General features: G+C 36.7%; 1 protein-coding gene and 1 long non-coding RNA gene across 7 annotated transcripts in view; one reads left to right on the top strand and one right to left on the bottom strand.

The window, feature by feature from the left end:
- The first annotated feature begins 2,560 nt into the window (after nucleotides 1–2,560).
- Nucleotides 2,561–8,173, top strand: LOC109498230. The gene is made up of 2 exons (XR_002154929.3): nucleotides 2,561–5,946; nucleotides 7,392–8,173. It is a non-coding gene; the product is annotated as an uncharacterized LOC109498230 (long non-coding RNA).
- ELF1 (E74 like ETS transcription factor 1) overlaps nucleotides 7,589–26,878 on the bottom strand; it is a 111,141-nt gene continuing 91,851 nt past the window's right edge. For 3 of the 6 annotated variants that reach the window (XM_011289711.4, XM_003980420.6, XM_011289776.4), the window contains exons 5-9: nucleotides 25,165–25,332; nucleotides 19,995–20,078; nucleotides 19,219–19,411; nucleotides 16,594–17,043; nucleotides 7,589–9,629 (exon numbers count right to left, since the gene is read on the bottom strand). In XM_011289711.4, the coding sequence (XP_011288013.2) occupies nucleotides 9,026–9,629; nucleotides 16,594–17,043; nucleotides 19,219–19,411; nucleotides 19,995–20,078; nucleotides 25,165–25,332 (1,499 nt within the window). In that variant the 3' untranslated portion in view covers nucleotides 7,589–9,025. The remainder of the gene's footprint in view (nucleotides 9,630–16,593; nucleotides 17,044–19,218; nucleotides 19,412–19,994; nucleotides 20,079–25,164; nucleotides 25,333–26,878) is intronic. The other 3 variants (XM_019827475.3, XM_019827479.3, XM_045053660.1) reach the window with 3 other exon arrangements.

Below are 26,878 nucleotides of genomic sequence, written 5' to 3'. Positions count from 1 at the left end.
CGTGTCTTTTCCGGGAGCGTAGTTCCGGCCTGTGCGTAGTTCCTGTGATTTATGCGCTGGGAATCCTAACGGACAAGGACTTGCCGGAAATCGTCCTGCCCTTGCAGATGCTAAACTGAAGGATGCACTTTGGTTCCGGTTCGCGTGTACTATTCCATTACCCAGGACTCCACAGCCGCAGGCTTTTTTCCTAGTTGGCTTCCCCGAGTGAGAAGAAAACTTATTACGTCTAAAGGCACCAAAGGGAGGAAGGTGGCCTAATATTGTGTCAGTACTGTTTTACTTTTCCAATCTAGTCAGGACCTGTCCTCTCTCACCGCCCTTTGGCACACGAAGATCTGATGGAAGCTTCTAGCAAGTTCCATGGACTAGGGGTGGAGGAAGGAGGAGGAAGTGGGAGCGAGCTGCCCAGTCAGTAGACATTAAACAAGTAAATGAACTTGAGTGTCTACTACATCCAAAATCTAAGCTAAGCCCTGGGATTCAAAGATGTTAATATCCTCTCCAGAAATTTAAACTTATTGTTTTAAATGCTAACGTGAATGGGAATAGCCATAATAGCAAGGACAGGCACTCAGCCCAAAAAAAGGTATAAGGATGGATTTCTCAAAGGTGTGATACCCGAGCCGCAGCCTCAAAAGCTAAATTAGAATTAGGACAGACAAGAACATGTGTTAGAAAAACGATGATATGAACTCTAAAATTGGTAGAGCCAAAATTCAAGTCAGGTGAAATGCCAGGTCATAAACGGCTAGATGTGGTCTTCTGAGGAGCTTGGATGTGATGTTCTTAACGATGCTAACCCATTACAGGATTTCTAACTTAAACAGGCCTTAACAGTCACATTTGCATTTTTAAAAGTATGTTATTGTCTCTGTGCTGTGGAAGAATGGTTAAAGGGAAAAGAACAGTTGTTGGGCACAACTGCTGTGTTTCAAGCCAAAATGACCCTCTTACATAGGTCAGTAATTGTAGGGATGGACAGAAAGGTAAGAGCAGAAATATGTGATGTAAAACTGGCTGGGTTTGCTGATCTTTTAGGATCAGTGCTTTTTGTGTCATATTAATAAGGCTTCACCTACTCCAAGGGCATGAGGCTATTCTGTGTTCTCTTCTAGATGCCTTATTAATTTAGGTTTGACATCCAGGACTATGATTTATCTCGTTAATTTTTGAGGAAGGTATGAGCCTGAGATCAAAGCTCTTTTCCCCCAATATGGATATCTGAGTGACCCAGCCCTACTTACTGAAAATGCTGTCGTTTATTATTTTGCCCATTATATTCTTTTTTTTTAAATGTTTTATTTATATATTTTGAGAGATAGAGAGCACGTGCACACGTGGGTAAGGGGCATAAAGAGGGGGGGGGGGGGGGGGAGAGAATCCCAGGCAGTTTCCATGCTGTCTGTGCACAGCCTGATGCAGGCTCGATCCTGTGAATTGTGAGATCATGACCTGAGCAGAAATCCAGAGTTGAACACTCAGTTACCATCCAAGTGCCCCCACCCCACCCCACTAAATTCTTAAGGTACTTTTGTTGTCAAGTAGAAGACCATATGTATGTGGGTCTATGTGTCTAACGTTGTACCAGTACCACACTATCATAATTAATGTAGCTTTATAATGGATCTTGAGGTCCTAGAACTTTTCAAGTTTGCCTTGGCTATTCCAAATCCTCTGTATTGCCATTATTTTATACATCTTATACAATTTATTTCCACTTAGTTACAAATTTTAGGATGAGCTTGTCAACTTAAAAAAAAAAAAGCCTGCTGGGATTTTAATTGGACTTGCATTGGATCTGTAGATCTGTTTGGAGAAAATGGACTTCTTAATATTGAGACATAAGTATCATTCATACACCCTCCATTTGTTTAAGTGCTCTTTAATTTCCCTCAGCAGTTTTGTAAATTTCAGTGTAGAGGTATCACATATCTTTCATTAGATTTATACTTGGGTATTGGGCTTTAAAACAAAACTTTTATTTATTTATTTTGAGAGAGAGAGAGACGGGGTGGGGGAAGAGTGAGCAAGGGAGAGGCAGAGAGGGAGAGAGAGAATTCCAGGTGGGCTCCACGCTGTCAGCAGAGCCCTGTGTAGAGCTCAAGAACTGTGAGATCATAACCTGAGCCAATAGCAAGAGTCAGACACTTAACCAACTGAGCCACCCAGGCCCTCCAGTTATTTGGTTTTTTTAATGCTATTTTAAATGACATTTTAAAAGTTTTATATTTAGGGATGACTGTGTGGCTCAGTCGGTTAAGCATCCAACTTCAGCTCAGGTCAAGATCTTGCGATCCATGAATTCAAGCCCTGCATCTGGCTCTGTGCTGACAGCTCAGAGCTTGGAGCCTGCCTCATTCTGTGTCTCCCTTTCTCTCTGCCCCTCTCCAGCTTGCACTGTCTCTCTCACTCTCTCTCAAAAAATAAACGTTAAAAAAGATAAAAGTCTTATATTCTACTTCTTTGTTTTTAATACGTAGAAACAGTATTTTTACATATTGACCTTACATTTCTTTTTTTTTTTTTTTTAACATTTATTACTGAGAGACAGAGCATGAGCAGGGGAGGGGCCAAGAGATGGGGAGACACAGAATCTGAAGCAGGCTCCAGGCACCGAGCGAGATCATGACCTGAGCTGAAGTCGGACGCTTAACTGACGGAGCCACCCAGGCACCCCTTGACCTTACATTTCTAATACCTTGTAGGTTCTTTTAGAATTTCTATGATTACAATTTTTCATCTGTGAATAAAGATTGTTTAAGGTCTCGTGAAATGACTATACCTTTCATTTCTTTTTCTTGCTGTCTTTCACTGGCTGGTACATCTCATATAGTGTTGAATGGAATAGTGATAATGGGTTTCCTCTCTTGGCTATAACATCAGAGGGGAAGGCATTCAATAGCAAATGCTTTTTCTGCCTTTACTGAAATGTTCGTATCTATTTTTTCTTTAAAGTGAATTACTTTGATTTTCAAGTGTTCTCTAAATGGCCAATATGCATAGGAAAAGAAGTTCTACATCAACAGCTATATTAGGGACATTAAAGTCATACTTTGCTACTAAACACTCACCAGAATTGTTTAAAAGGAATTCCAATACCAAGCCTAGGCAGGGATATGGGGCACCTATAACTGGTGTATGTTGCTAGTGGGAGTATAAATTGCTGTCATTACTTTAGAAAACTTTTTTTTTTTAAGATTTAAAAAAATAATCTCTACACTCTAACATGGGACTCGAATTACAACTCCAAGAGTTACATGCTCCACAGCCAGGCACCCCTAGAAAACTTTTGACACTATCTACTAAAGCTAGTCATACATATACCCTGTTACCCAAAAATTCTACCACTGGGCATATCCCCAAGAGAAAAGAGTACTTAGTTTGTGTACATGAATATTGATTACAGCATTATGCACAGGAAAAACTGGAAATAAATATCCTTTGATAGGAGAAAAATACTATAGAGCAATGATTGAGAATAAATTGCCAATACACACAACAAAATGTAGGAACCTCACATACATACCTCACATACATAATGTTGAGTTAAAGAAGCCAGGGTACATCTCGATTGATTCCATTTATATGAAGATAAAAACTATTGTGAGGGATACCAGAAAGTGATCTCCTAGCTGAGAAGAGCCATGAAGGAAACTTCTTGGATGCAGGAAATGTTACATATCTTGAACCAGGTGGCAATTACGCCAATATATTCAGATGTAAAATTTTATTGAGTTGTACACATAAGATTTGTACCCTTCATGCCTCCATAAATAGGAGGTAAAGATTTAAAACAAAACCAGCAACAGTCAGAATTTGAAATTTATGACATTTACAATAGCATCAAAAATATTAAATACTGAAAAATAAACCTGACAAAGGATACACAAAAAGTATACATTGAGATTTATGAAACATTGCTGAGAGAAATTAAAGAACACCTAAACAAATGGAGATGCATCTATGGAGACTTAATATTGTTAAAATGTCAGTTCTTCCCAAATTGATCTATGGATTCAACATGATCCCAATCAAAATCCCAAAGGTTTTTTCTGTTTCAGTTGAGAAACTGATTCTGCAAATTCAGGTGGAAATACATAATTAGAATAGTCAAATCAACTTTGAAAAATAACAAAGCTGGAGAACTAACACTACTGATTTCAACACACCAACCTTTGTATGTATTGGCACAAAGATCAATAGAACAGAATAGAGTCCATAAATTCACCTGTACATATACGACAAGTGATTTTCAACAAAGGTCCAAAGATAACTCAGGGAAGATAGTTGAAAAGGATAGTCTTTTGATACTTTTTAATTGAAAGGGACAGTGTTTTCAACAAATTGAATATACAAAAGCAAAAAAAGTGAACATCCAATACATACCTTGCATCATCTATAAAAACTAACTCAAAATGGATCATGGGCCCAAATGTAAAATTTAAAACTATAAAACGTCTAGAAGGAAGAAAACCTTAGTGACCTGGGATTAGGCGAAGATTTGTTAAATATGACACTAACAGCATGACCCTTAAGAAGTTGATAAATCAGACTTTACCAAAATTAAAAGGTTTCTGCACTTTAAAAATACTTGCGAATCATATAGCTGATGAAGAACTTGCATCCAGAGTACATAAAGAGTTCTCAAAAATCAGTAATAAGAAAGCAACAGAATTTTTGATGGACAACAAATTTTAACAATCATTTCATCAAAGAAAATATATGGATGTCACATGAGCACATCAAAAGATGCTCAAAATCAGGGGCACCTGGATGCAGGAGCACTTGTATCGCAACCAAACTCCTGGGGCAGCACAGACAGTGATACAAAGCCTAGTGTTTAGTGCTTGGCAACAGTGGCTACAATTTCTCTACAAAATCACTTGTGCAGTTTTTTCCTAGCTGTTTGACTCAGATTGACCCCGATTCTCTAGTCCTTTTGTCTATTCTATGAACTATACAATATTCTTATAATAAAATTTCTTTATGCTGAAAACCAGAATCCATCTCTATTGCTAAGGACCCAGAACTCAAACTGGAAGACAATTTGGTATTTGGAAGTGGAATTCTCCAAAACTGACCCTGGTATGTTGTATAACTCACCGGGTATGTATAAAAGGCAGGATGAAAGGTACTGAGGATACAACTATTCCAGGATGGGAAAATGGTGACCCTGTGACAGGGCATCAAACTTATATCATCAAATGGTGTGTTCTAAAGCTGACTCTGGAAAGAGTATCCTGAGTGCTCATACTGGATGTGGCTGTGGAGGACAAGAAACCAGGGGGACACAGCTGATCTGAAAAAGACGACTGCGTACGATCTCAAACATCCCGGGCATGAAACTGGATCGGGCAACAGGATGGGACTTTGATCTCTCTTTGGGAGAGAAATACAGGTTTTATGTAGGCATGAGCATTTTTGAAAGTGTCTGTAAAGAAAGATGCGTGTGGGTGATGGTAGGCCACACCATTCTCCCTCATTTCTTGCTGGAGAGCCCCGATTTTGTTTGGCACCATACACATCTAAGTCATTCATGGTAACCCTACTTCCTTGACTAGCAATTTGTTTAGGAAGGGGTATATGACAAATCTAGCCAACGAGCTCTGAAGAGACAGCTGTTCAGGGTATTCTGGGAAAGATCTTCTGACAAACAGAAAACTAGAAGGAACTACTGCAGCTATCTGGCAAGTATGGCAGAAGCCATCCTGGAAACTAAAGCAAAATGCTGAGGATGGGAAAGCAGAGAGGAAAGAAACCTGGTTACTATCACCTGAGTTCCTGAATTAACTAACCTGGAAACCTAACTCCAGACGTCTTATTTTGTACTATTTAATAATTTTAAATTGCGTTTTTGTTTCATGCAACTGAAAGCACCCCAATCCGAACTGACAGGATTTGGAGAGTGATATTTGAAGATAAGGCTGGTGGGACCAAGAAGAGGTAAGACCATGCAGGACATCAACTCTGAGGACAGTGAGGAAGGGCTTGACACTAAAGGATTTGACATAATGAAATTGGAATAAACATTAAAAAAATTTTTTTAATAAAAAAAAAATTTTAAAAAGTGAAAGCAATAAATTGAGAACTTAAAGTGAGTTGGGGCACCTGGCTGGCTCAGTTGGTTGAGCATCCAGCTCTTGATTTTGGTTCAGGTCATAATCCCAGGGTTGTAAGATCAAGCCCTGCATTGGGTTCCATACTGAGCATGCAGCCTGCTTAAGATTCTCTCTCTCCCTCTGCCCCTCTCCCCTGCTCACACACACTCTCTCTCTCTAAAAAAAAAAAAAAAAAAAAATTGTTTCTTGAAAAAAAAAATAAAGTTCAGGGTGAGTTATAAAAGGTTAAATGTTGGAAAGGTCAAGGAAGATAAGGACAGAAATCTGGCATATGGAAATTAACTACTAGTTAGTGACCTTTGCAACAGTAATTTCAGGGTAATAGGGCAAATGCAATACTATACAAGGTTAAAGAATGAATGGGAACTGAGAAAACATCAGGTTTTTAGGTTAGGACAGTGAGAGTAACATCACAAGCCAGAGAGCTAGCTATGCTCCTGTTCAGGAGTTCAATATGAGATTATGTTAGGGGATGCATGGCTAGCCAGAGTTCTAGAGGAGAAAGAACTTTGCCATGACTCTCTTAGGGTGCTTAGCTGGGCCTAAAAATCAAACTGACAGTTTAAAGAAGGAAAGCATACCTATTTATTTTAATGTTTTACATGATGTGGGAGCCTTCATATGGAAATGAAGATTCAAAGAAATGTTAAGCCTAAGTGTTTTTATACTAGGTTTGATAAAGAATGGGAAGTCATGAAAAATGACAGAAGAAAAGGGTATGAACTAAGGGTAGTAAACTGAGGGAAATTTAGCAAGGCCTATTTGTTCAGATTCTTTCCTGCATTCCTCTGACTTCAGAGATTAAAATGCTCCTTTTAAAATCCCATTTTTGAAGAATATTAATTGACATGACAAAATGAGTAAGTGTGTAAGTTACTACTAGGTACAGGGGTATTGCATTGAGATTTTAATTTTCTTCTCTTTTTCTGGTTCTATGTTTTCTAAGTTTAACAATTAACTGATCTGATTTCTAATTAGAAAACTTTTTTATTTATTTTTAATTTTTTAATGTTTATTTATTTTTGAGAGACAGAATGTGAGTGGGGGAGTAGCAGAGAGAGAGGGAAACACAGCATCCGAAGCAGGCTCCAGGCTCTGAGCTGTCAGCACAGAGCCCGATGCGGGGTTCGAACTCACGAACCGTGAGATCATGACCTGAGCTGAAGTCAGACGCTTACCAACTGAGCCACCAGGCGCCCCAGAAAACTTGTTTTTTAGAGTGTGTTGAATATTATTGCTAAGAAAATTTTATTGTTTTCTAATTTATAGAGCTTGGCAATCCACATGTGCCACGTAGAAGCAGCCGTCTGGCATAGCAGAAAGGAAAACTGAGAGGAGGAACTGCATTCAGCAATTCTAATCTGACCAATGGAGCTTATTATACGAATACTTAATAGCATTGCAAATACCAACAACATTTTCTGTATACCTCTTCTTAAGAAATATTTGCTTGAAAACACAAACACTGAGAATTTTTACATGATTTATTTAATAATAAACCAATTAAAGATACAAAAACGTTTAGAGGCTTCCAAAATTTAAATTTTTGCTTAAATACAAATTCACTCTGTAATATGAAAACACAGAACAAGAGACCTCTAAACATGATTTTTTTTCATCTACAAAAGTTTCTCCTTTGCTGTACTAGAAAATTTGCAGAAAACAATTTTTCTTGTGAAATTAAATGTACATTATTTACAGTTGAAAAGTAATCTAAAAACTATTTCATTTCCGAGACTCAGATATATATGTATATTATCTTTGTACGCAACCCCCCCAACTCCCAATAAAAAAATGATCCAAAATATAAAGCAATTATGCTTTTATAGCAACTGACTACTCAGCCAGATGAGCCCAAGGTGTGGTTGCTTTCTGGGCCCTTAAGAAAGAGCCTTGACTCTTTCAGAATGGCAGTACATCATTTAGCACTCAGCAATGTAAGTTTACTGATGGGCCACGGTACACAGTGGCCTAAAAAGTTAATGAACACAGTATTTAGGAAGAATTCAGATTCATAGCAGATCTTACAGATAACAGAAGAATGAATTTTGTAGGTTGTAGGGCCAGTTATTTTTCTGCAATATGTTAGCCATATTTACATTAAGAAATAAGCTGATAATGTTTTAGTTGATATAACTTTAAAATATAGGAGCTAGAATCATTAAATTTAGAACCAGAAAGGAGCCTGAAGATCATCTCATCTAATCCAACATATCCCTTCCTTTTATGGGAGAACTGAGGCCCAAAAAGATCCAGTGGCTTTGCCCAACATCACACAACTAATTAGCACAAGAGCCACTCTTAGGCTGACGCTTTTATACTATCCTGCTTCTGAAACAGGTTCAGCCGTATCATAGGCAACTTTCAATTTTTAATGTTGTTTTCTACATCTTCATAGTTCCTTATACAGTGCAACCAACTAAAGTAATCTAACTGAAATCATAATTTTTTAACAAAGTATAAAATAGCTGTCTTGCATTTGAAAGGGTCAAGACTTTAACTTACACAAGTGGAATGAAAATGGTTCCTATATAAATCTCCTGTTGCCTTGTATTTAAGTACTGTATTTACAAAAGAATCAGAAAAACTAATACCATGTAAAATTAAAAAAGAAACTTAAAAAATGCTTATGGTATAGCAACTGAAAAAAATCTGAAAAGAATGTCTTCATAGTATAAAATGCCTGTTCCTTCACAATTGAATTCTGAAACATTTGCACAACAAAGAGAAACACTTGGGTACCCTCCCTCATCTAACAAAGTCAAAATTAACTCTAAATTAATATTTTTAACAATTAACTACAAAATTAGGAACATCTGTAGAATTTATCTTAGAATCAGTTTGAATACAACTGGAAATGTTCAATTAAAAAACAACCATCCATAATTCCTTTGGTATATTAATTAAAAAGAGTTGGGTTCCAGCAATTCATTTTGTTTCACAGCTACCTGAGAGGCAAATCCATTGGAATTGGATACCACCATCACATAAGGCTGTGGCTGTTGCTCAGTCTTCTCAATGTCTTCTTTCAAATGATCTTCAACTTCCTTTTTCTCTACTTCCTGTATAAGAGTTTTTGTTTCTTGAGCTTTGATAACCGAAGTGATTACAGTGCCAGGTGGGTGAGCAACAAGTTGTGAACTTCGAGGAGAAAAGGTCACCACAGGAGTAGTAGCACTGAAGGACGGAGATGAAGCCATACTGACGGTTCCATTGCAAATGGATTGAACATTGCTAGTAAGTACCTGCTGTACATGGGCAGGGCTCAAGACAATTGAAGGAGGGGAGCCTGGCTTCTGTGACTGCAGCATGACATTTTCTTTCAGTACTGTCATGGGCTGTGAGGATGGAATGGCTTGTAAAATAAATTTCTGAGATCCAGCACCTGATGATGGATCTGTGCTGGCTATCACTGTTGTGATTGGCACTGTCTGGAGTGTTACTGTATGCAAATGCTGATTCCCAGGAGACACAACCACTGGAACTTGGGTTGGAGCCTGTATAGTCCTATTGAGATTATGAAATAAAAGAAAATCAGCATATTCTACACAACTGAAAACTTTTTTAACATTTGAAGTCATTTTGACAAAATATGAGTTACACATTTCAAATGCTACTCCCTGTATCTTCAACACAACATAAACATCATACCAGACCCTGTATTATAATGGAATGTCCAACACAAAACTCTCAGGCCATTAACTATGATACCATCTGCTGTACAAAGTGCCACATTAACACAAATGGGGAAGCAATTTTGTTGGGGAAGGAGGAGGATATCAAAATGCTTGGCAAAGAAGTTATTATGAACTGCCTGAAAGAAAATTAGAAATTTTATTTTTTTTTTTAAGTTTATTTTTGGAGAGAGCGAGCAAGAGCACAAGCATGAGCAAGGGAGGGGCAGAGACAGAGGGAGACCGAGAATCCCAAGCAGGCTCCATACTGCTAGTGCAGAGCCACATGCGGGACTCGAACTCAAACCATGAGATCATGACCTGAGCTGAAATCAAGAATCAGATGGTTTGGGGCGCCTGGGTGGCGCAGTCGGTTAAGCGTCCGACTTCAGCCAGGTCACGATCTCGCGGTCCGTGAGTTCAAGCCCCGCGTCGGGCTCTGGGCTGATGGCTCAGAGCCTGGAGCCTGTTTCCGATTCTGTGTCTCCCTCTCTTTCTGCCCCTCCCCCGTTCATGCTCTGTCTCTCTCTGTCCCAAAAATAAATAAACGTTGAAAAAAAAAAAAAAAAAAGAATCAGATGGTTAACCAACTGAGCCACCCAAGCACCCCAAGAAAATTAGGTATTTTTAAACAAATGTATTAGATTCACTCTCATTATTTTTAATACTTGAGGGATAATATCATCCACATGTTCATCCACAATTACCAGAATTCATATGATTGTAATTGTTTTCAACCTGTTTCTCTATATATAGAGGGAAAATGCTCAATTAAAAAAAAAAAAAACCTGTCTTAAATGTATATTGAACTATAAGAAGAAATTTAATAGTTCACAGTTCATATTGTATTACATAAAACGAGTCATGAATATAATGAACTCATGGGGGTTCTTTAGGTTGGCATAGAGAGCAAACAATAAGGGCAAGCTTTGGCAAAAATAAATGGAAGCATGTTTCAGCAGTTTTCTCAGCTCAAATAATCTTTAACATAAAATCCTTTAATGTACATCAAGCTTACATAAGGTTGTTAATGATATTGTGAGTCAATCCAATTTTAAAAGTTCACTGGTGTGAAAATTATTGTTATGGCCTTTGTTAATATCAAACAAGCGCAGCTGAAAACACTCAGCATCTGATCTCAACTGTTTTCTCTTAATTCTATGAAGCTATTATACAGAAGATAGATGACTGCTACTTCAAATGGTCAACAGCTAGGCTGGTACCCATCACCCAAATGTTAATCATTGCACACAGATTATTATAGGCAAATTTTATACGTTACAGTTATGTGGCTTGTTACATATGTGAGAAATAAAAAATTCTGGAGAAAACAAATGGGTCAGCTAGGTAGACATATGAAAAGAAAACTCAGTGCAGCTTAAGAGAAGTTCAAAGCAAGTGGAAAGACACAGGATGACTAGATCCTACCCACTGTGGTAGGATTCTGATTTCCAAGTTCAGACTCCAACCAAGCCACCTCTGTGACAATCAGCCTAGAGCAGGATGTTAGCAGCTCTTTTGAAGGATGGAGTTAGAAGAGAATATGAGCTGGGTAATGAAGATTTAATAGGTGGACAGGCTATGACTAGAAATAAAGGCCAGATATACTGATAATATTGGCAGGCAAGAAAAGAGTTGGAAGGATACAGAATAACTTTGGGATCCAGGCAGCTTTTCCAAAATACACTGTTCTTCCTTCTTCCCCTTGCCTACCTGAATCAGGGTATCTTGGGTGGGTATCTTGGAGCCTGGGTATGTTAACTGACCCTATAGCCAGATATCATTTCTTAAATTAAGGGCTCCCCATGACAAGAGTTCATGGCCATGTACATGTAAATAAGATAGTACATGGCATATAGTAAGCACACAGATAGTATCTATAAATATGTACAGCCTTGCCACCCTGTAAGTTCTATTATCCCCATTTTACATATAAAAATTTAATGCACAGAGTGAACAGCTTGCATAAGGTGACCAGCTATATAAGAAAAGAGGCCAACTGCTGCAAGACCTTTGTGCTTGCCCGTTACAACACACTGCCACTTCTTCAGTCCCAAATAAATTCAGCTAAAGATGAATACTGTCTTTTCTATCTTTAAACTGTGGGCAGTTACACACCTTTAATACACAACTCCTTTTTCCTCTTTTCCTCATTCAGGTGTGGCACAAGCAATAACGTACTTGGAAATTTTCCATATTGCTAACCAGGGCTACCACTAGACTTTCAATGCTTTTGTTCAAACTAGAAAAAGACATCCTTTTCTCCAAACACCTGAGTGTCCTCTGCCGGAATATATATATACTCATTTATATATATATAATGTAAATATACTGGCTTATTTGAACAAATTCTAAAATAAGTGATTTTCACTAATACAAAAATTCAGAGATTAAAGGTAAAATATCATGCAGCCTTTTCCCAACCACAGAAAATTTTAATTATTTTTTTCTTAGTTAATGATTAAACTGTCAGTTGTGTCTGGTTATATTATATAACAAAGGTTATTTTACAGTTAACTACTTTATAAAATTTCCTACACTGCTTGTAACCACTGGTATATACTGGGAATTTAAAATTCAAACTTTCTGAGACTAAGAAAGGTATACAATGTAACATTTAGTTCTTATTGCATATCTACTTAGATGTCAAGGAAATGTCATTTAACTGTTATGATCACCTGTAACACCATTAACTGTTAAGATCACCTTTATTTTAGAGATGAGGAAACAGACTCAGAATAGTTAATTAATCCAATTCAATGTCACATCTAATAATTGACAAGGTTGAAGGGCTGGAAAGTTACGCCTATAGTCTTCCTACTCCATTACTTTGCTTTTAAGATAATTTGCACATTATACATTTTTTGAGGCTAAGTGATTTAAAAGACCCTAAGACAAACTACTGGTGCTTGAATAAATATTACAGAGAAAAAAATTATGTTAGGTTGGTATGTGGACTTGCAAATTTATCAAGGGACAATTTCAGGAAAATATTTTACCAGAGGTTTACTTTTGTTGTAGCTTCTTTAAATAACATGAAGCCAGAGTCAAAATTAAAGCACATATAAAATTAAAGCAGAGTAAAAACTGAGCACATATACCATAAATCATTTAGAAAAGCTTAATAGATTTCAACAGACATACATGAAATTATGTGAGATAAAAAGATATGAGCAAAGGAAAAACTGAGAAAAGAAAAAACATGTTGTTACTTCATTGTAAATGACTGGTAATTCATGAGAATCATGTGACTCAACAGGCAGGGTGGCAAATCATGAGCTCACTGCTTTGGACTAAACTTCTTGCATTAAAACACTGTCTTCACCACTTACTAGATGTGACCAGGTTCCTTGGCCTCTCCTGGCCTTGGCTTCCTCATCTGTAAAATAGGAATAATACTACCTATATCTCATTGATGTTAGGATATTAGACATTAATATATGGAAAGTGTATAAAATACAGAGAGTGCTTTGAAAATGTCAGTTCTTATTGATATATTCACTGAATATTCTAAGTCCTATAAATTTTTTTTAATGTTTATTTTCATTTTTGAGAGAGAGACAGAGCATGAGTGGGGGAGGGGCAGAGAGAAAGGGAGACACAGAATCTGAAGCAGGCTCCAGGCTCTGTCAGCACAGAGCCCAATGTGGGGCTCGAACTCACTAACCGTGAGATCATGACCTGAGCTGAAGTTGGACGCTTAACCGACTGAGCCACCCAGATGCCCCCCCCTTTTTATTTAATTTTTAATAATTTTAAGTCCTATATATTCCATTTTCTCTTAGCTACAGATCTTTAAGTGGTCTTTGTTTTTATTAATAGTTATAAAATTAAGAAAAATGTAGCCGAGTTACTGCTATTTTACTTAGGAGTAATAATATGACAGTTATTTAGGAAAACCTCTCTATTCTTAAGAACTGTAGGTTGAAATGTTTAGAAATAAAATGTCATAATGATGTCCACTTACTTGACAAATAACCAAGCATGAAAAAGGGTAGAAATAGAGAGAAAACAAATAAAGCAAAATGCTATCAACTGTGAATCCAGGTGGATTTAAATATGTGAATATGTGGATTTAAACTGTGAATCCAGGTGTTCATTGTACTATTTCAGCCTGTTAATATTGTGAAATTTTTCATGATGAAAAGTTCAGGTAATTATAAAAAAATACAAATAAAAAATAAAGAAATCACTAAATAAGGAAATAATCTAATGAAAAATGATTCTAATAATGCATTAAAATTTCAGAGTAATATGTACAATTTGCTTGAAATTTACTTAACACCTTTTCTTTCTTTCTATATAATGGAAAAGAACAATAGCAAAACCGGAGTAATTATATTCATTATTCATTAACTTTGGCCTTAACACATCCAGTAATTTCAGGGAATAAAATGCATCCCATTAGAGGCTTAACTGCTTTAAAATAAGTAGGATTTTTGAGAGATACAAATAAAAGATACAACCAAATGTGGGAACAATTTTTTTTAAAGTCAAAGTAATGATTAAGAATGTGTGTATATATATATAAAAAAAGAAAGTGTGTATATACATACATATAAATAGAAAATGATTTATTCAATAAGGAAGTATGTTTTAAACTCTGAAAAGTTAAAGTTTTTAATTTCTTCATTATATAAGCAGTACACTTAGAGAACTCATTATTCCGAGAGGAGATAATGAATATATACACTATTTCTTTCTTTTTTTTTTTTTTTTAATTTTTTTTCAACGTTTATTTATTTTTGGGACAGAGAGAGACAGAGCATGAACGGGGGAGGGGCAGAGAGAGAGGGAGACACAGAATCGGAAACAGGCTCCAGGCTCTGAGCCATCAGCCCAGAGCCCGACGCGGGGCTCGAACTCCCGGACCGCGAGATCGTGACCTGGCTGAAGTCCGCCGCTTAACCGACTGCGCCACCCAGGCGCCCCTATATACACTATTTCAAAATAAAATCTATAAATCTGAAGGGGTGTTATGTGATAGAGACTATGTTAAGCAGAAGGACAATGAATAAAATGTGGCTCCTGCAGGGTTACATGTATAGGAGGAGACGAGCATTAAAGTCAACTGAAACACCTGGTTCAAGTCCCAGATTGAGCTGCACTGCACACAAGCAGTCAGCTTTAACTGTGGAAGGCAAGGAAGGAATCATGAGCAGAGAAGTGAGAGCTGGTAGCAACATGAATCTAACAAAAGTTGCAAGAAAGTAGCATAGCAAAGCTGTGACTAGTATCTTATATAACAGGTTGGACTCCAGAGAAAAAATACTGGAGGCAGGAAGCAGACAGGGAGTCCACAGAACAATCAGGGACCTTAGAAATGAAAATTCGGAAAAGTACACCAAAAGACAGTTTGCAAATCATGGATAAGGAGTGTAATTATAGCATTTTAATATCTAGCACTGAGTATTATTCAGAAATTGACATTCAGAGTAATAAAGTATCCAATACAGTATCACAATTTAATATTCATCAGAGCTAGAGTTCTGTGGACTTTTTTTTATTGCAAGGTGGGGGGGATTTGTTTTTATTCTCAAGGTGTAAAAAAAAGATGCTAAAAAATAACTGAATCACTCCACGAAGGGGGTCCTAGTGATTAGCTTATGACTACTGGATGTTTCCTATTAACACGAATACACACAATGATAAGACGACAGAGCCTAGAAACCAATGGGAGGAATCACGTACTTCCAACTAGATACTCAGTTATCACACAAAACCAATAGGACGTAGAGGAAAATAAAACATTAAAAAGAAAATAGATAAATAAGTACTCCTTTAATAACAGTGAAAGACTGATCCTTCCTGTCCAATTAAAATGGGACAAATGTAACCTTTCTACTCCTTGCAAGTCAATTTTCACGATGCCACAAGTTTAAATGGACCATACAAGGAAGACTAAAACATCTATCTAACTCTGTCTTGATTCTGGGTAATGCTTCTTACCTCAAGATCAACTGAACAAAAATCCAGCATTTATATTCAGGAATATACAAATGTTAAGACTGAAGTCAGCTAATAAAAATAATCAAAGAATCATTTTTATTGTATTTGGACGGGCTCCTATATTTTATTGTAATTCACATTCTGGAAATTCATGATGGTAGAAAAAGAGAATGTTACAAATGTCCATCTAATTTTCTGCCTTTCCTCTTTTTCCCCATTATACATCAATGAGACCAGTCCCAAATGCTGCAAAAGACCAGTTTAAAGCAGACAGGGTTTTCTTGATCAATTTGTTGTTTCATCTTTCCCAGGGTTATGAGATAAATTCGATTTTATTGCTATAAAACTATTTTCCAACTTCTGCTACTCTAAAAGCCCAAAAAATTAGATTCTTGGCCTCTTTGAACTTTAAAACTGCTCTGTGATAAGATCTTCTCAAGGAGTAATGTTGTTTCTTCGAACTCACTATATTCCAGAAGGTCATGATTGTCAATTTATGTTAAATTTTTACAGCTTCTGACTTTGAAAGGAAGGTCTGAAACCATTCTCTGGAGTTTCTAATATGTGGATTGCTTCTTGTATGGATCAATCCAATCGTACAAAGGTACAGTAGACTAGACTTAATAGAATAACATCAAGTATGTCAAAGTTTAAAAACAAGGAATCACTGATAGAATCAGGATTGATGTCATCTGCTGCTGAAAACAATCTGTTGAATAAGATTTCTAGCTTGAAATCAATACAATTTTTATTCTCACTTCTGAATCCTAACGTATTTAACTAATAATGGCTCTCTGGTCAGAAACATCACATAATGAAATGCATCAATAACTTTATAGTTTTCTCACCTAATACTCTGAACGGAAGAATTTAATGTTTCATCCTGCATGCTACTGGTTACGGTTGCTTCTCCATCTGGGACAGCTTGTACTGGCTGTACTACATGAATAGTCCGGAAGAGCTGGGTAGGATATGGAGACTGTGTGGGCTGCACTGTCCTCAGAACTTCTGATGGCTGTGCAGCTTCTGCAGGATCTTTGGGTTTTGTAGCTTTAGAATTTCCCGGCTTTAGAGCTGTAGTGGCTCCTCCTTTTATCCCTGGACTTGAGGATACTCTCGATCTGCTTGCTTGGCTCCTACTTGAAGTAGTTGTTGAAGACAGTGATGGATCTGAAGACTCTATGCTGGAACCTGGATCCTCATCATCTATATAAATAAGATCTTTTGGCATTTCCTTGAACTGATACACCAAGCGCTGACCTTCTACTTTTGCCAGAATACCCCTTTGGTAATAGTACCTATTCAAAGCAGACAATTTTATCAATATTTTATTCAATTAAACATAAATTAAAATGATATTCAACAACATTAAAAATTCCCTAATAACAGAAGTCTCAAGTTGAAAACAAGTGGGAGAAGAATTTCAAAATGAAGGGTAGTTACTTTATATAAGATAGTATAATTAAACATACTGTTTTCTTTAAAAAAAAATTGTTTTTAATGTTTTTATATTTGAGAGAGAGAGCACAAGTAGGGGAGGGGAAGAGAGACAGAGACAGAATCTGAAGCAGGCTCCAGGCTCCAAGCTGCCAGCACAGAGCCTGATGCAGGACTCAAACCCACGAACCATGAGATCATGACCTGAGCCAAAGTCTGACACTTAACCAACTGAGCTACCCAGGGGCGCCTTCTCTTTTTTTTTTTTTTTTTTTTTTTTTTTTAGTGTTTATTTATTTTTGAGAGAGAGACATAAAGAGAGAACACAAGCAGGCAGGGGAAGAGAGAGAGGGAGACAGAGACTCCAAAGTAGGCTCCAGGTTCCAAGCCGTCGGCACAGTGTCCAACATGGGGCTTGAACTCATGAAATAGCGAGGTCATGACCTGAGCCGATGTTGGATGCCCTGCTGACTGAGCCACCCGGGTGCCCCAAACACATTCTTTTCTAAATATATATAAAACACACATACTTACATAGAAAAACCCTTATTGCCAACTAAACCTAAAACCAGTTCTGATGAGGAGACTGTTGATAAAGTATATGGATTATACAGTGAACTATCTAGTTCACTTTTCTTCATCTCCCCTTCTTCCAACTTGCCGGAATACTCAAATCTACTACAAACCTCAAGAATTTAGGGGCTTTGTGTGGCTCAGTTGGCTAAGTGTCTGACTTTTGGTTTCAGTAAAGGTCATGATCTCATGGTTCACGGGCTGGAGCCCTGCGTTGGGCTCTGTACTGCCTTGTGGAGCCTGCTTGGGATTCCGTCTCCATCTCAGAGAGCAGGAATTAGAGCAGGGAAGGAGCACAGAGGGAGACAGAGGACCCAAAGTGAGCTCTGTGCTGACAGCAGACAGCCCAAAGTGGGGCTTGAACCCATGAACCCTGAGATCATGACATGAGCCAAAGTCTGACACTTAACCAACCGAGACACCCAGGCACCACGATGATTGTTACTTCTGGTAAATCTTTCTCAAATAGATGTGTATCTTGAGAGAGAGCACAGAAAAAACAAACTAATAGTGAGCTTAAGAATAAAATGATACCCTAGTTCAAAATTTCACAGTATCTAACACTATTCTTGAAGCATTTATTCAGGTATATAGATCATATCTGAGATTTACATTTAAAATCTTGGGGCACCTGGGTGGCTCACTCAGTTAAGCATCTAACTTTGGCTCAGGTCATGATCTCACAGTTTGTGGGTTTAAGCCCCACATCAAGCTCTGTGCTGACACTCAGAGCCTGGAGCCTGCTTCGGATTCTGTGTTTCCCTCTCTCTCTACCCTCCCCCACTTACACTCTGTCTCTCTCTCAAATAAACGTTAAAAAAAAAATTAAAGAAAATAAATAAAAATGCACCCTCTTATTAAGTACCTGCATTACCACTGTTTGTTAACTTTGTGCTGAATTCAAGGTTAATGGCTCCAAACATATGACTCCTGTGGTCAATTTAAATTTCTGTTGATGGTTTGCATTTTTTAGTCCCTTTATAAGGAAACTGTCTGTTATTTGCATGAAAAAATTTTTTTCAAGGAAAACATTTTCCTAGATTGGAGTCAGATTTCAATTTAAATACATACTGATTTTTTTTTTTTTTTTGAGAGAGAGAGAGAGACAGGGAGGGAGGGAGGGAGAGAATGAATGCATGCACAAGGGGAGGGGCAGAGAGAGGGAGACAGAGAATCCCAAGCAGGTTCGAGGTTCCGCACTGTTAGCACAGAGCCTGACCTGGGCCTCAAACTCAGGAACTGTGAGATCACGACCTGAGCTGAAACCACAAGTCAGATGCTTAAGCAACTGAGCCACCCAGGCACCCCTAAATACATACTGATTTCTGTAAGTTGTGTGGTTTTAGTAATTCAATAATAAAATTCACCATTTTTGTAATCCTCTAACTTTTTAGAAGTTACCTACTTTGTAGTATTTAGGAAATAATATTCTTAACACAACGAACTACAAAAGCTTCATGTACCTGAGAGCTCTTCCCATGGTCTCGTAATTCATGTCAGGTTTGTTTTTGTGCTTTCCCCACAACCTGGATACTGCTTTGGAATCTACCAGTTTAAAAATGCCTTTTTCTCGCTGGGTCCATTTGATATATTTAGGACAAGTAGCTTTGTCCTGTAGCAGTGCCAGTAAAAACTCCCAAAGATAAATTGTGTTTCCTGAAACAAAAGCAATTTCTGTTGAACTGATTACAATTTCATTTGAAAGAGCAAAATTAAACACAACTAAAAGTCTTATGTAAGATGTCTGGACAGAGCAATCTTGGAAATTAGATTTGTGATAACTTAGGGAGAAAAAAAAAACACTTTGAGAGGAATTTTTTCTTACCTCTTTAAGAACCATTACCTAAGAAAAACAGTGAAAAAGAGTTGTACAAAACATTCAATAGTTGTTCTGTTTATATCAGAGCAAATGGATTGACCTTAATTTTTTTCATATTTGGGCAGCAGTTATGAAAATATGAGAACTTCATAACAGTATTATAAAGTGTCTATGAACTGAAAGGCTAACCTGGCTGAACTCTCCCAAGAGACTCATTATTAAATGAAAGGACACACAGGTACATAAAAAAATCTCGTGAATGGAAAAGTGCCAACTGTACTTTATAAGCATGTGGCAGCAATAAGATCCATTTCAATAAGTCAAGAGAGCTGGTAGTTTTTCCTTACAAAATGCAGATATTTTAAAGCAATCTAACTGTTACTTGACCTATAAGGATTACAAGGAAATTATAGTACTTACCCTTACCATCTTTATTTTTCTTCTTCACAGATATGTTCGGCGTAGTGGCTGGGGAATCTGGTCGTGGAGGTTTTGTTTTTCTCCCTGAAAACAGAACAGCTCTGTGTAAGTATTTGCCCTCAAAAGTGAAAGAGAATGAACAATTTAGCTGTTTATAAATGCTATTTGGTCATTTATCTTAAATTTTAATGCTTTATACATGGATCACACATAATGGTCTCCTAAATGGTATTTACTCAAAAGGAAAATAACTTCAGTGAAATTTTATCATTAGCATAGGTTAGAGCACAAACACTTTATGTATATATCAGCTCATTTATAAAAATGAGGTTAAGTTTAAAACATTATATCTTGTCTTTGAGGGAACAAAACTGACAGTGCTTTCTTAAAATTTGGGGGAACATTCTTGACGTTGATAAGACTGGGGCTCAAAAAATAAGCCATACAAGTTTGTCTGTTGGTTACATAAGCTTTTCATGGTAGGAAAAGTTGACTTTTAGCTTTTCTCACATGTGCATACACGTAATTCTCAAATACTAGAAATGTCCCAAAACTTTAGAGATAGAAAAATATGTGAGGCAAAATTTTGGTGAACTACATAGTCTATTTTTATTTTCCTATGTATTTTTAATCATCTTATTTTTCTGTATTTCTTATAATTCACACAAAACAGTTTTGCACATTATATAAATTATAGTTATGCTTCATTCAATCTCTAAACAAGTCCATTCCAACAGTGTTAAATGTAGTTTGTGCAACCTTAGTCTGGCTCAACCAACTATTCTAAAGCCTTGTTTGTGATCTTCTTTTGCCATTTCTCTAGGAACACAACTTGGTGGCAATGTTGCCTGAGATTTAGGTTGAGATGATCATGCTGTCCGAATAGACTACCATTCTATACATAAGAAACCAATGAAGATTAAGCATAAATGGACACCTTAGTTAGCATATTTTGTCCCAACATTCTTCAGGCTCTATCTGGTCTAGGTCACAAGGGTAAATTCTGGATTAGTGCAATGTAGAGCAAGAACTCAGAAGAACAGAATTCTAGAGATAAAGTCATTAGGTTAGTTAAGAACACATCCCCAAGCTAAATAGGAAAAATTTCTAAAGGTGCATAAGAGGATCAAAAACAGATCACTTTTGAGGAGCCTGGGTGGTTCGGTTGGTAAAGCATCCAACTCCCCTGCTCTCACAAAGTCACTCTTCAGGCCCCTCTCAATGCATAAATATAAAACCTAGTCAGCCAGGTATCGTGACTTCCATCACTGCAGGAATCTGCAGAGAACAATTCATGAGGCAGACACCTCTGGGTGACCACGTTAATGATAACAAATACTAGAAGTGAAGATATTAGAAATATTAGTTAGCTCCTATCCCTCCTACCCTCTTATTTTATGCTTTCTATTTACCTACCTTTTCTGATATCATTTTCTTCTTCCCACTGTTTTCACCACTAGTTTCAGTCAAGACAGAGACCGTTAGTAAACCTATCCAATACCCATCCTTTCCATTGGCTTCCTTACTATTCAAGATGGCAATGTGCACAGCTTCATGTGAGTTATACATTAGTTGGGTATCGAATTTTTGGTTGACAGTTATTTCTTCTTAATACTTTGAAGATAGCCAACACTCCCATCCTCTACTGGGAGCTTCTAAGCTGCCAATCTAAAAATCAATCCTCTTTCTCCTCTGGTTAGTTCGTTGTTTCTTCTTCTTCTTTCTTCTTTCCTCGTCCTCTTCTTCCTTTTTTGGGAGGGGCGAGGGGAGTGCTGTGTTTTGCATTTTTTTTCTATAATGTATTTAGATCTGGACTTCTTTTAGTTATGCTACTCAGGATTCACCATGCTGGGATGTCACTTTGGAAAACTCTCAGTCATTACCTTTGAATACTGCCTCCTCTTGCTCTACATATTCTCTTTTTCTGGACCTTTGATCAAACATGTAGACCTTTTCATTCAATCCTCACATCTCTGACTTTCATGTTTTTTATTCTACATCAGATCTATATTGGAACTCATTAATGCTTTTAAACAGTGACTAATCTGCTGTTTAACCTATATATTATGTGTTCTACTTGGTTCCTTATGACATCAGTCTTCCACTATTAATTAGGATGTTAGTCTTTCACGTTAAAAATAGCTTTACAAAGTATAACAGATATACAATAAATTGCATATGCTTAAAGTCTATAAGTCGGTATCTTCCAACATGTTTTTACCTGTGAAATCATCACCATGTTCAAAACAGTGAGCATATCCTTCCCTCCCAAAAGTACTTTGTACCCCTCTGTAAGCCTTACATCTTACCTCTCCCACTCTGCCCAATCCAAAGGTAACCAACTACTCACATATTTTCTGTCATTATATATTAGTTTGCAGTTTGCACAATTTTATATAAATAGAAACATATATATTAAAAAATCTGGCTTCTTTCCAAATTGGCATGATTATGCTGAGATTCATCCATTTTTGTTGTATGTATCAATAGTATACTCTATTTTATTGCTGAGTGTTACTTCATTGTACAGGTATACCACAAATTTGTTTATTTAATCAGCAGTTGATAGACATTTGGGTTGTTTCAAGTTTGGAGCTATTATTGCAAAGAAAATTGCTAAGAACATTCATTCATGCATATGTTTTTCTATAAACGTATGGCTTCATTTATTTTGCATAAACACTCAGTAGAAGAATGGCTGGGTCACATGTTAAGCATGCATTAAATGTTTTAAGAAATTGCCAAACTGAAAAAAGAAAGACAGAAAGACAGAAAGAAAGGAAGGGAAAAAAGAAAGAGAAAAAGAGGAAACAAAGAGCGAGCCAAACAAACAAAAAAATTCTCTATGCAGTAAGGTGGGGTAATCATAGGGCTCACCCTCATTTGTTTCCTGTTTCTCAGAGATCATTTGCTTTTGTTGACTGATATCCACTTTTTAACAGCACTTTTTCATACATTTTGTCTGTATTTTCAAGTTGTTTAAATAGGAAAGTAAATCCAGATTCTGGAGATTTTTTAATTAAAATTTTTTTCCAGCTTTATTGAGATATAATGACATATAGTTGTGTATCTTTAAGATGTACAATGCAATGTTGTGATACACTTCTATGTTGTAAAATGATTACTACAGTAGGGTCAGTTAATATACCATCACCTCACATAATAATTACTTGGTTGTGGGGGTGTGAACATTTAAGATGTTAGCAACTTCCTCTGTTAGCAACTTTTAAATATACAATACATATTGTACTGTTAACCAAAGTCACCACGCTGTACATTAGGTCCCCATACTCATTTTATACCTGGAAGCTTATATCCTTCATTGACATCTCCCCATTTCCTCCTCCTAGAAACCATCGTTTTTCTCTCTGCTTCTAGGAGTTCGGTTATTTCAGATTCCACATGTGAGAGCACACGATATTTGTCTTTCTCTGACTTATTCCACTTAGCATAATACTCTCAAGGTCCACCTATGTTTTTTAATGTGCAATGAACATGGGAATGCAGGTATTGCTTTGATATCTTATTTTCATTTCTTTTGAATATATGTATCCAGGTGTAAGATTTCTAGGTCATATGGTTGTTTGTAGTTTTAACATTTTGAGGAACGTCCGTGCTATTTTCCATAGTGGCTGTACCAATTTACATTCCCACCAACAGTGCACAAGGGTTCCTTTTTCTCCACATCCCTGCCAACACTCATTATCTCTTGCCTTTTTGATGACAGTCACTGTGACAGGTGTGAGGTGACAGCTTATTGCGGTTTTGATTTGCAGTTTTCTGACAATTAGTGATGTTGAGCATCTTTTCACGTACCTGTTGGCCATTTGTATGTCTTCTTTAGTCTATTCAATGTCTATTCAAGGCCCTCTGACCATTTTTTAATCAGTTTTTTTTTTTTTTTTTTTTTTTGCTATTGAGTTGTAGGAGTTCTTTATGTGTTTCTGACTGAATATTAACCCCTTATCAGATATATGCCTTGCAAATATTTTCTCCAATTCTGTAGGCTGCCTTTCATTTTTTTGATGGTTTCTTTTGCTGTGAAGAAGCTTTTAAGTTTAATGTAGTCCCACTTACAATTTTTTCTTTTGTTGTCCCCAAATCATTGCCAAACCAGGTTCTGTCACTCCATGTTGTCTGGAAGAAGATATTCCACCCAGTATTTTTTTAACAGTCTCATTCTTTGACTTTGTTTTTCATTCTTTTGCCGTAATAATTGCAGTCATATTCACTGAAAGTTTGTATTTGATAATTCGACTGTCTTAAGTTCTTAGAGAAGTAATCCTAGACTCATTCTATGTCTTCTGCTTCTCATTCAGGAATTATCTTCCTTATGTATTCCTTAATACTGCAATGTGAGCTCACCTCAACTTTGTTTTATTTGCTTTATTTGAGGAAATTCTGTGCAGCTCAGGTTAAATGTAGGACTTGCCAGAGCAGTTTTACAAGAGCTTTTGCCTGGTACCCCAAAGTTATTACCAGCCTGGGTACACTTTTATGTTAATTATGTTAAGTATGGCTGGGAATGCACAAGTGCCTTGGACATCAAGACTGACATAACGTCTCAGCCCTTCAGTGTCAGTTCATTCTTAGTGTTTCTATTTCCCTCTTCAGTTTTGGCTCTTGGATTTACCCTTACTTTTATGTGAAGTTAAGTTACTGGGTGGTTGATTAACCAAGATATTAAACTCAAAATATTATACAAGCTGGAGTAGAATCAGAAAGCAATAAAATGGAAAGAGTGTCAGACTTTAGTATGCAGATATGGTCCTAAATTCGTGAAAAGTTAAAAACTCCCTTTAAAATTTAAATCTAATTAAAATCTAACATTTTCCTCTCCAATTACTTACCTGTTGATTTCCAATTCATTATTTTTCCCACAGGAATCTTATATTGGAATCTATGCTAGTGATTTTTCTAACTATGTCCTTTGGAAGGAAGCTAACTTCCCTTACACCAACCTCTTTCTGAGTTTGGATAAAAGGGTTTAGATAAAAGGTTGAGGCTTTAATTTTTTATTGAATCTAATATGGAGATATACCTTTTATGTTTTGTACCCTCATTTTTTATTATGTGAGTTTTAATTGGTGTAGAAATACCCTTGAATAAAATTATGTTTAGATTCCACTTCAAGACTTGACTGTTTGCCCTAAACAAATTAACCACCCACCTTTCTTTCTCTTAGGTTGTTCTGGCGACGATGTTCCTGGTGAGTGTGCATAGGTCTCTTGAACCTGCTGAGTTTCCACCACTTCAGGAATCCCATCTAATGTGACGGATACATGGGTGATTGGGGCAACAACAATGTCATCTTCAGATGAACTAAATATATTATTATCTAATGGAAATAAAATAACTAATTATAATCAACTTTGTATTATCAAAATAATTTCATCATATAATTTCCTGTTTCTATGAAGATTAAAGTAGAAATAAAATCATGAAATCTAGTCTCTTTTTATTTCTTCTGTCCTAAATCAGACACTCTTAAGTCAGACCAGGCTTGACAGGACTAATTCAACGCCTTCTCTGACTTCCTATCACCAGTCAATCTTGTTTCTCTTCTCCATTCTTCTCATTGCTGCTAAAGTTATTCTCTGAAACCCAAGTCTGGTTTGACCATATTATTCATTCTATAAAACTTTATATGCTGAAAATTAGAAGAAGAATAAAATTGACTTATTTTCCCATAGTTTACAGGGGAAAAAAGATAAGAAAACCCAAACTCCACAGCATGCCATGTGAAGCTTGTACAATTTGGATCAAACCTACTTTTCCAATCTCATCTCCTGCCAACCAAGAAGGCAGCTATACCAAAGCTATACTTCAGCTAAACCAAAGCATTTTTATCCAAACATTTCTCTCGTTTTTACAGGTCTGTGTCTCTGGCTCAACCCATTCTACCTTGAATGCCGTTCCCTATCCCCTCTAGCCACTAAAAGTTTATCTTTTATATCCCAGGTTAGAAAATTCCTTCCATAAAGCCTGTCTCTGATATTTCCAACCAGAGTCCTCTTTCCTTCCAGAACATGCTGCTATCCCTCCCATGGCCTTTATTTTTGGCTTTTACAGTTATTTACATAAATATCTTCAAAATTAATCTGTGAACTGGAGGAAAAAATAGTATCTGTTCATTCGTATATCACATTATTGCCTAATGCATTGTCATGCATACAGAAAATATTCAACATCTTAAACTGATTTAGTAATAATTGACTTAAATTAATAAATTAATGAGTTTGACTACTTTCTTGTCAGAAGAGCTCAAAGGAGAACATGGATTTAGAAATAGATGAATAGGGGCACCTGGGTGGAACAGTTGGTTAAGTGTCCAACTCTTGATTTAGGTTCAGGTCATGATCTCATGGTTCAAGATCGAGAGAGGAAATCAAGCCCCGTGTCAGGCTCTGAGCTGACAGACTGGGGTCTGCTTGGGATTCTCTTTTTCCCTTCTCTCTCTGCCCCTCCCCTGCTCACATGTGCACACACACTCTCTCTCTCAAAATAAATAAATAAAATTTTAAAAAACGTTTAAAAGCAGATCAATAATGTTGCAGTGAATTTTCTGCCATGAAGTGTTAGAAAATTTTTCAATGAATTTTTGCCTATTCACTAGTGAATACCTATAGAGATCATTAAATTATAATAGTCTGGGCCATAAATACCCTAATACTTCTACCAATGAGGTTAAGAGAATAAATTCTGCAAAATCTGCTGACGACTAAATACTTTTTTATTCCTGAAGATCTCACTCTCCAATTTTTTTTTTTTTTAAAGTCTTGTTTACCTGAATACTTTAGTGAAGGTGTCTCAACTAATACTGTACCCTAAAATGTGTTTGGGACACAAAAAATATAAAAACCTAATCTCTGGTCTCTTGGTAT

This window comes from Felis catus, chromosome A1, assembly GCF_018350175.1.
Source record: "Felis catus isolate Fca126 chromosome A1, F.catus_Fca126_mat1.0, whole genome shotgun sequence".
NCBI lineage: Eukaryota > Metazoa > Chordata > Mammalia > Carnivora > Felidae > Felis > Felis catus.
This window is presented reverse-complemented; position numbering and strand designations above follow the sequence as displayed.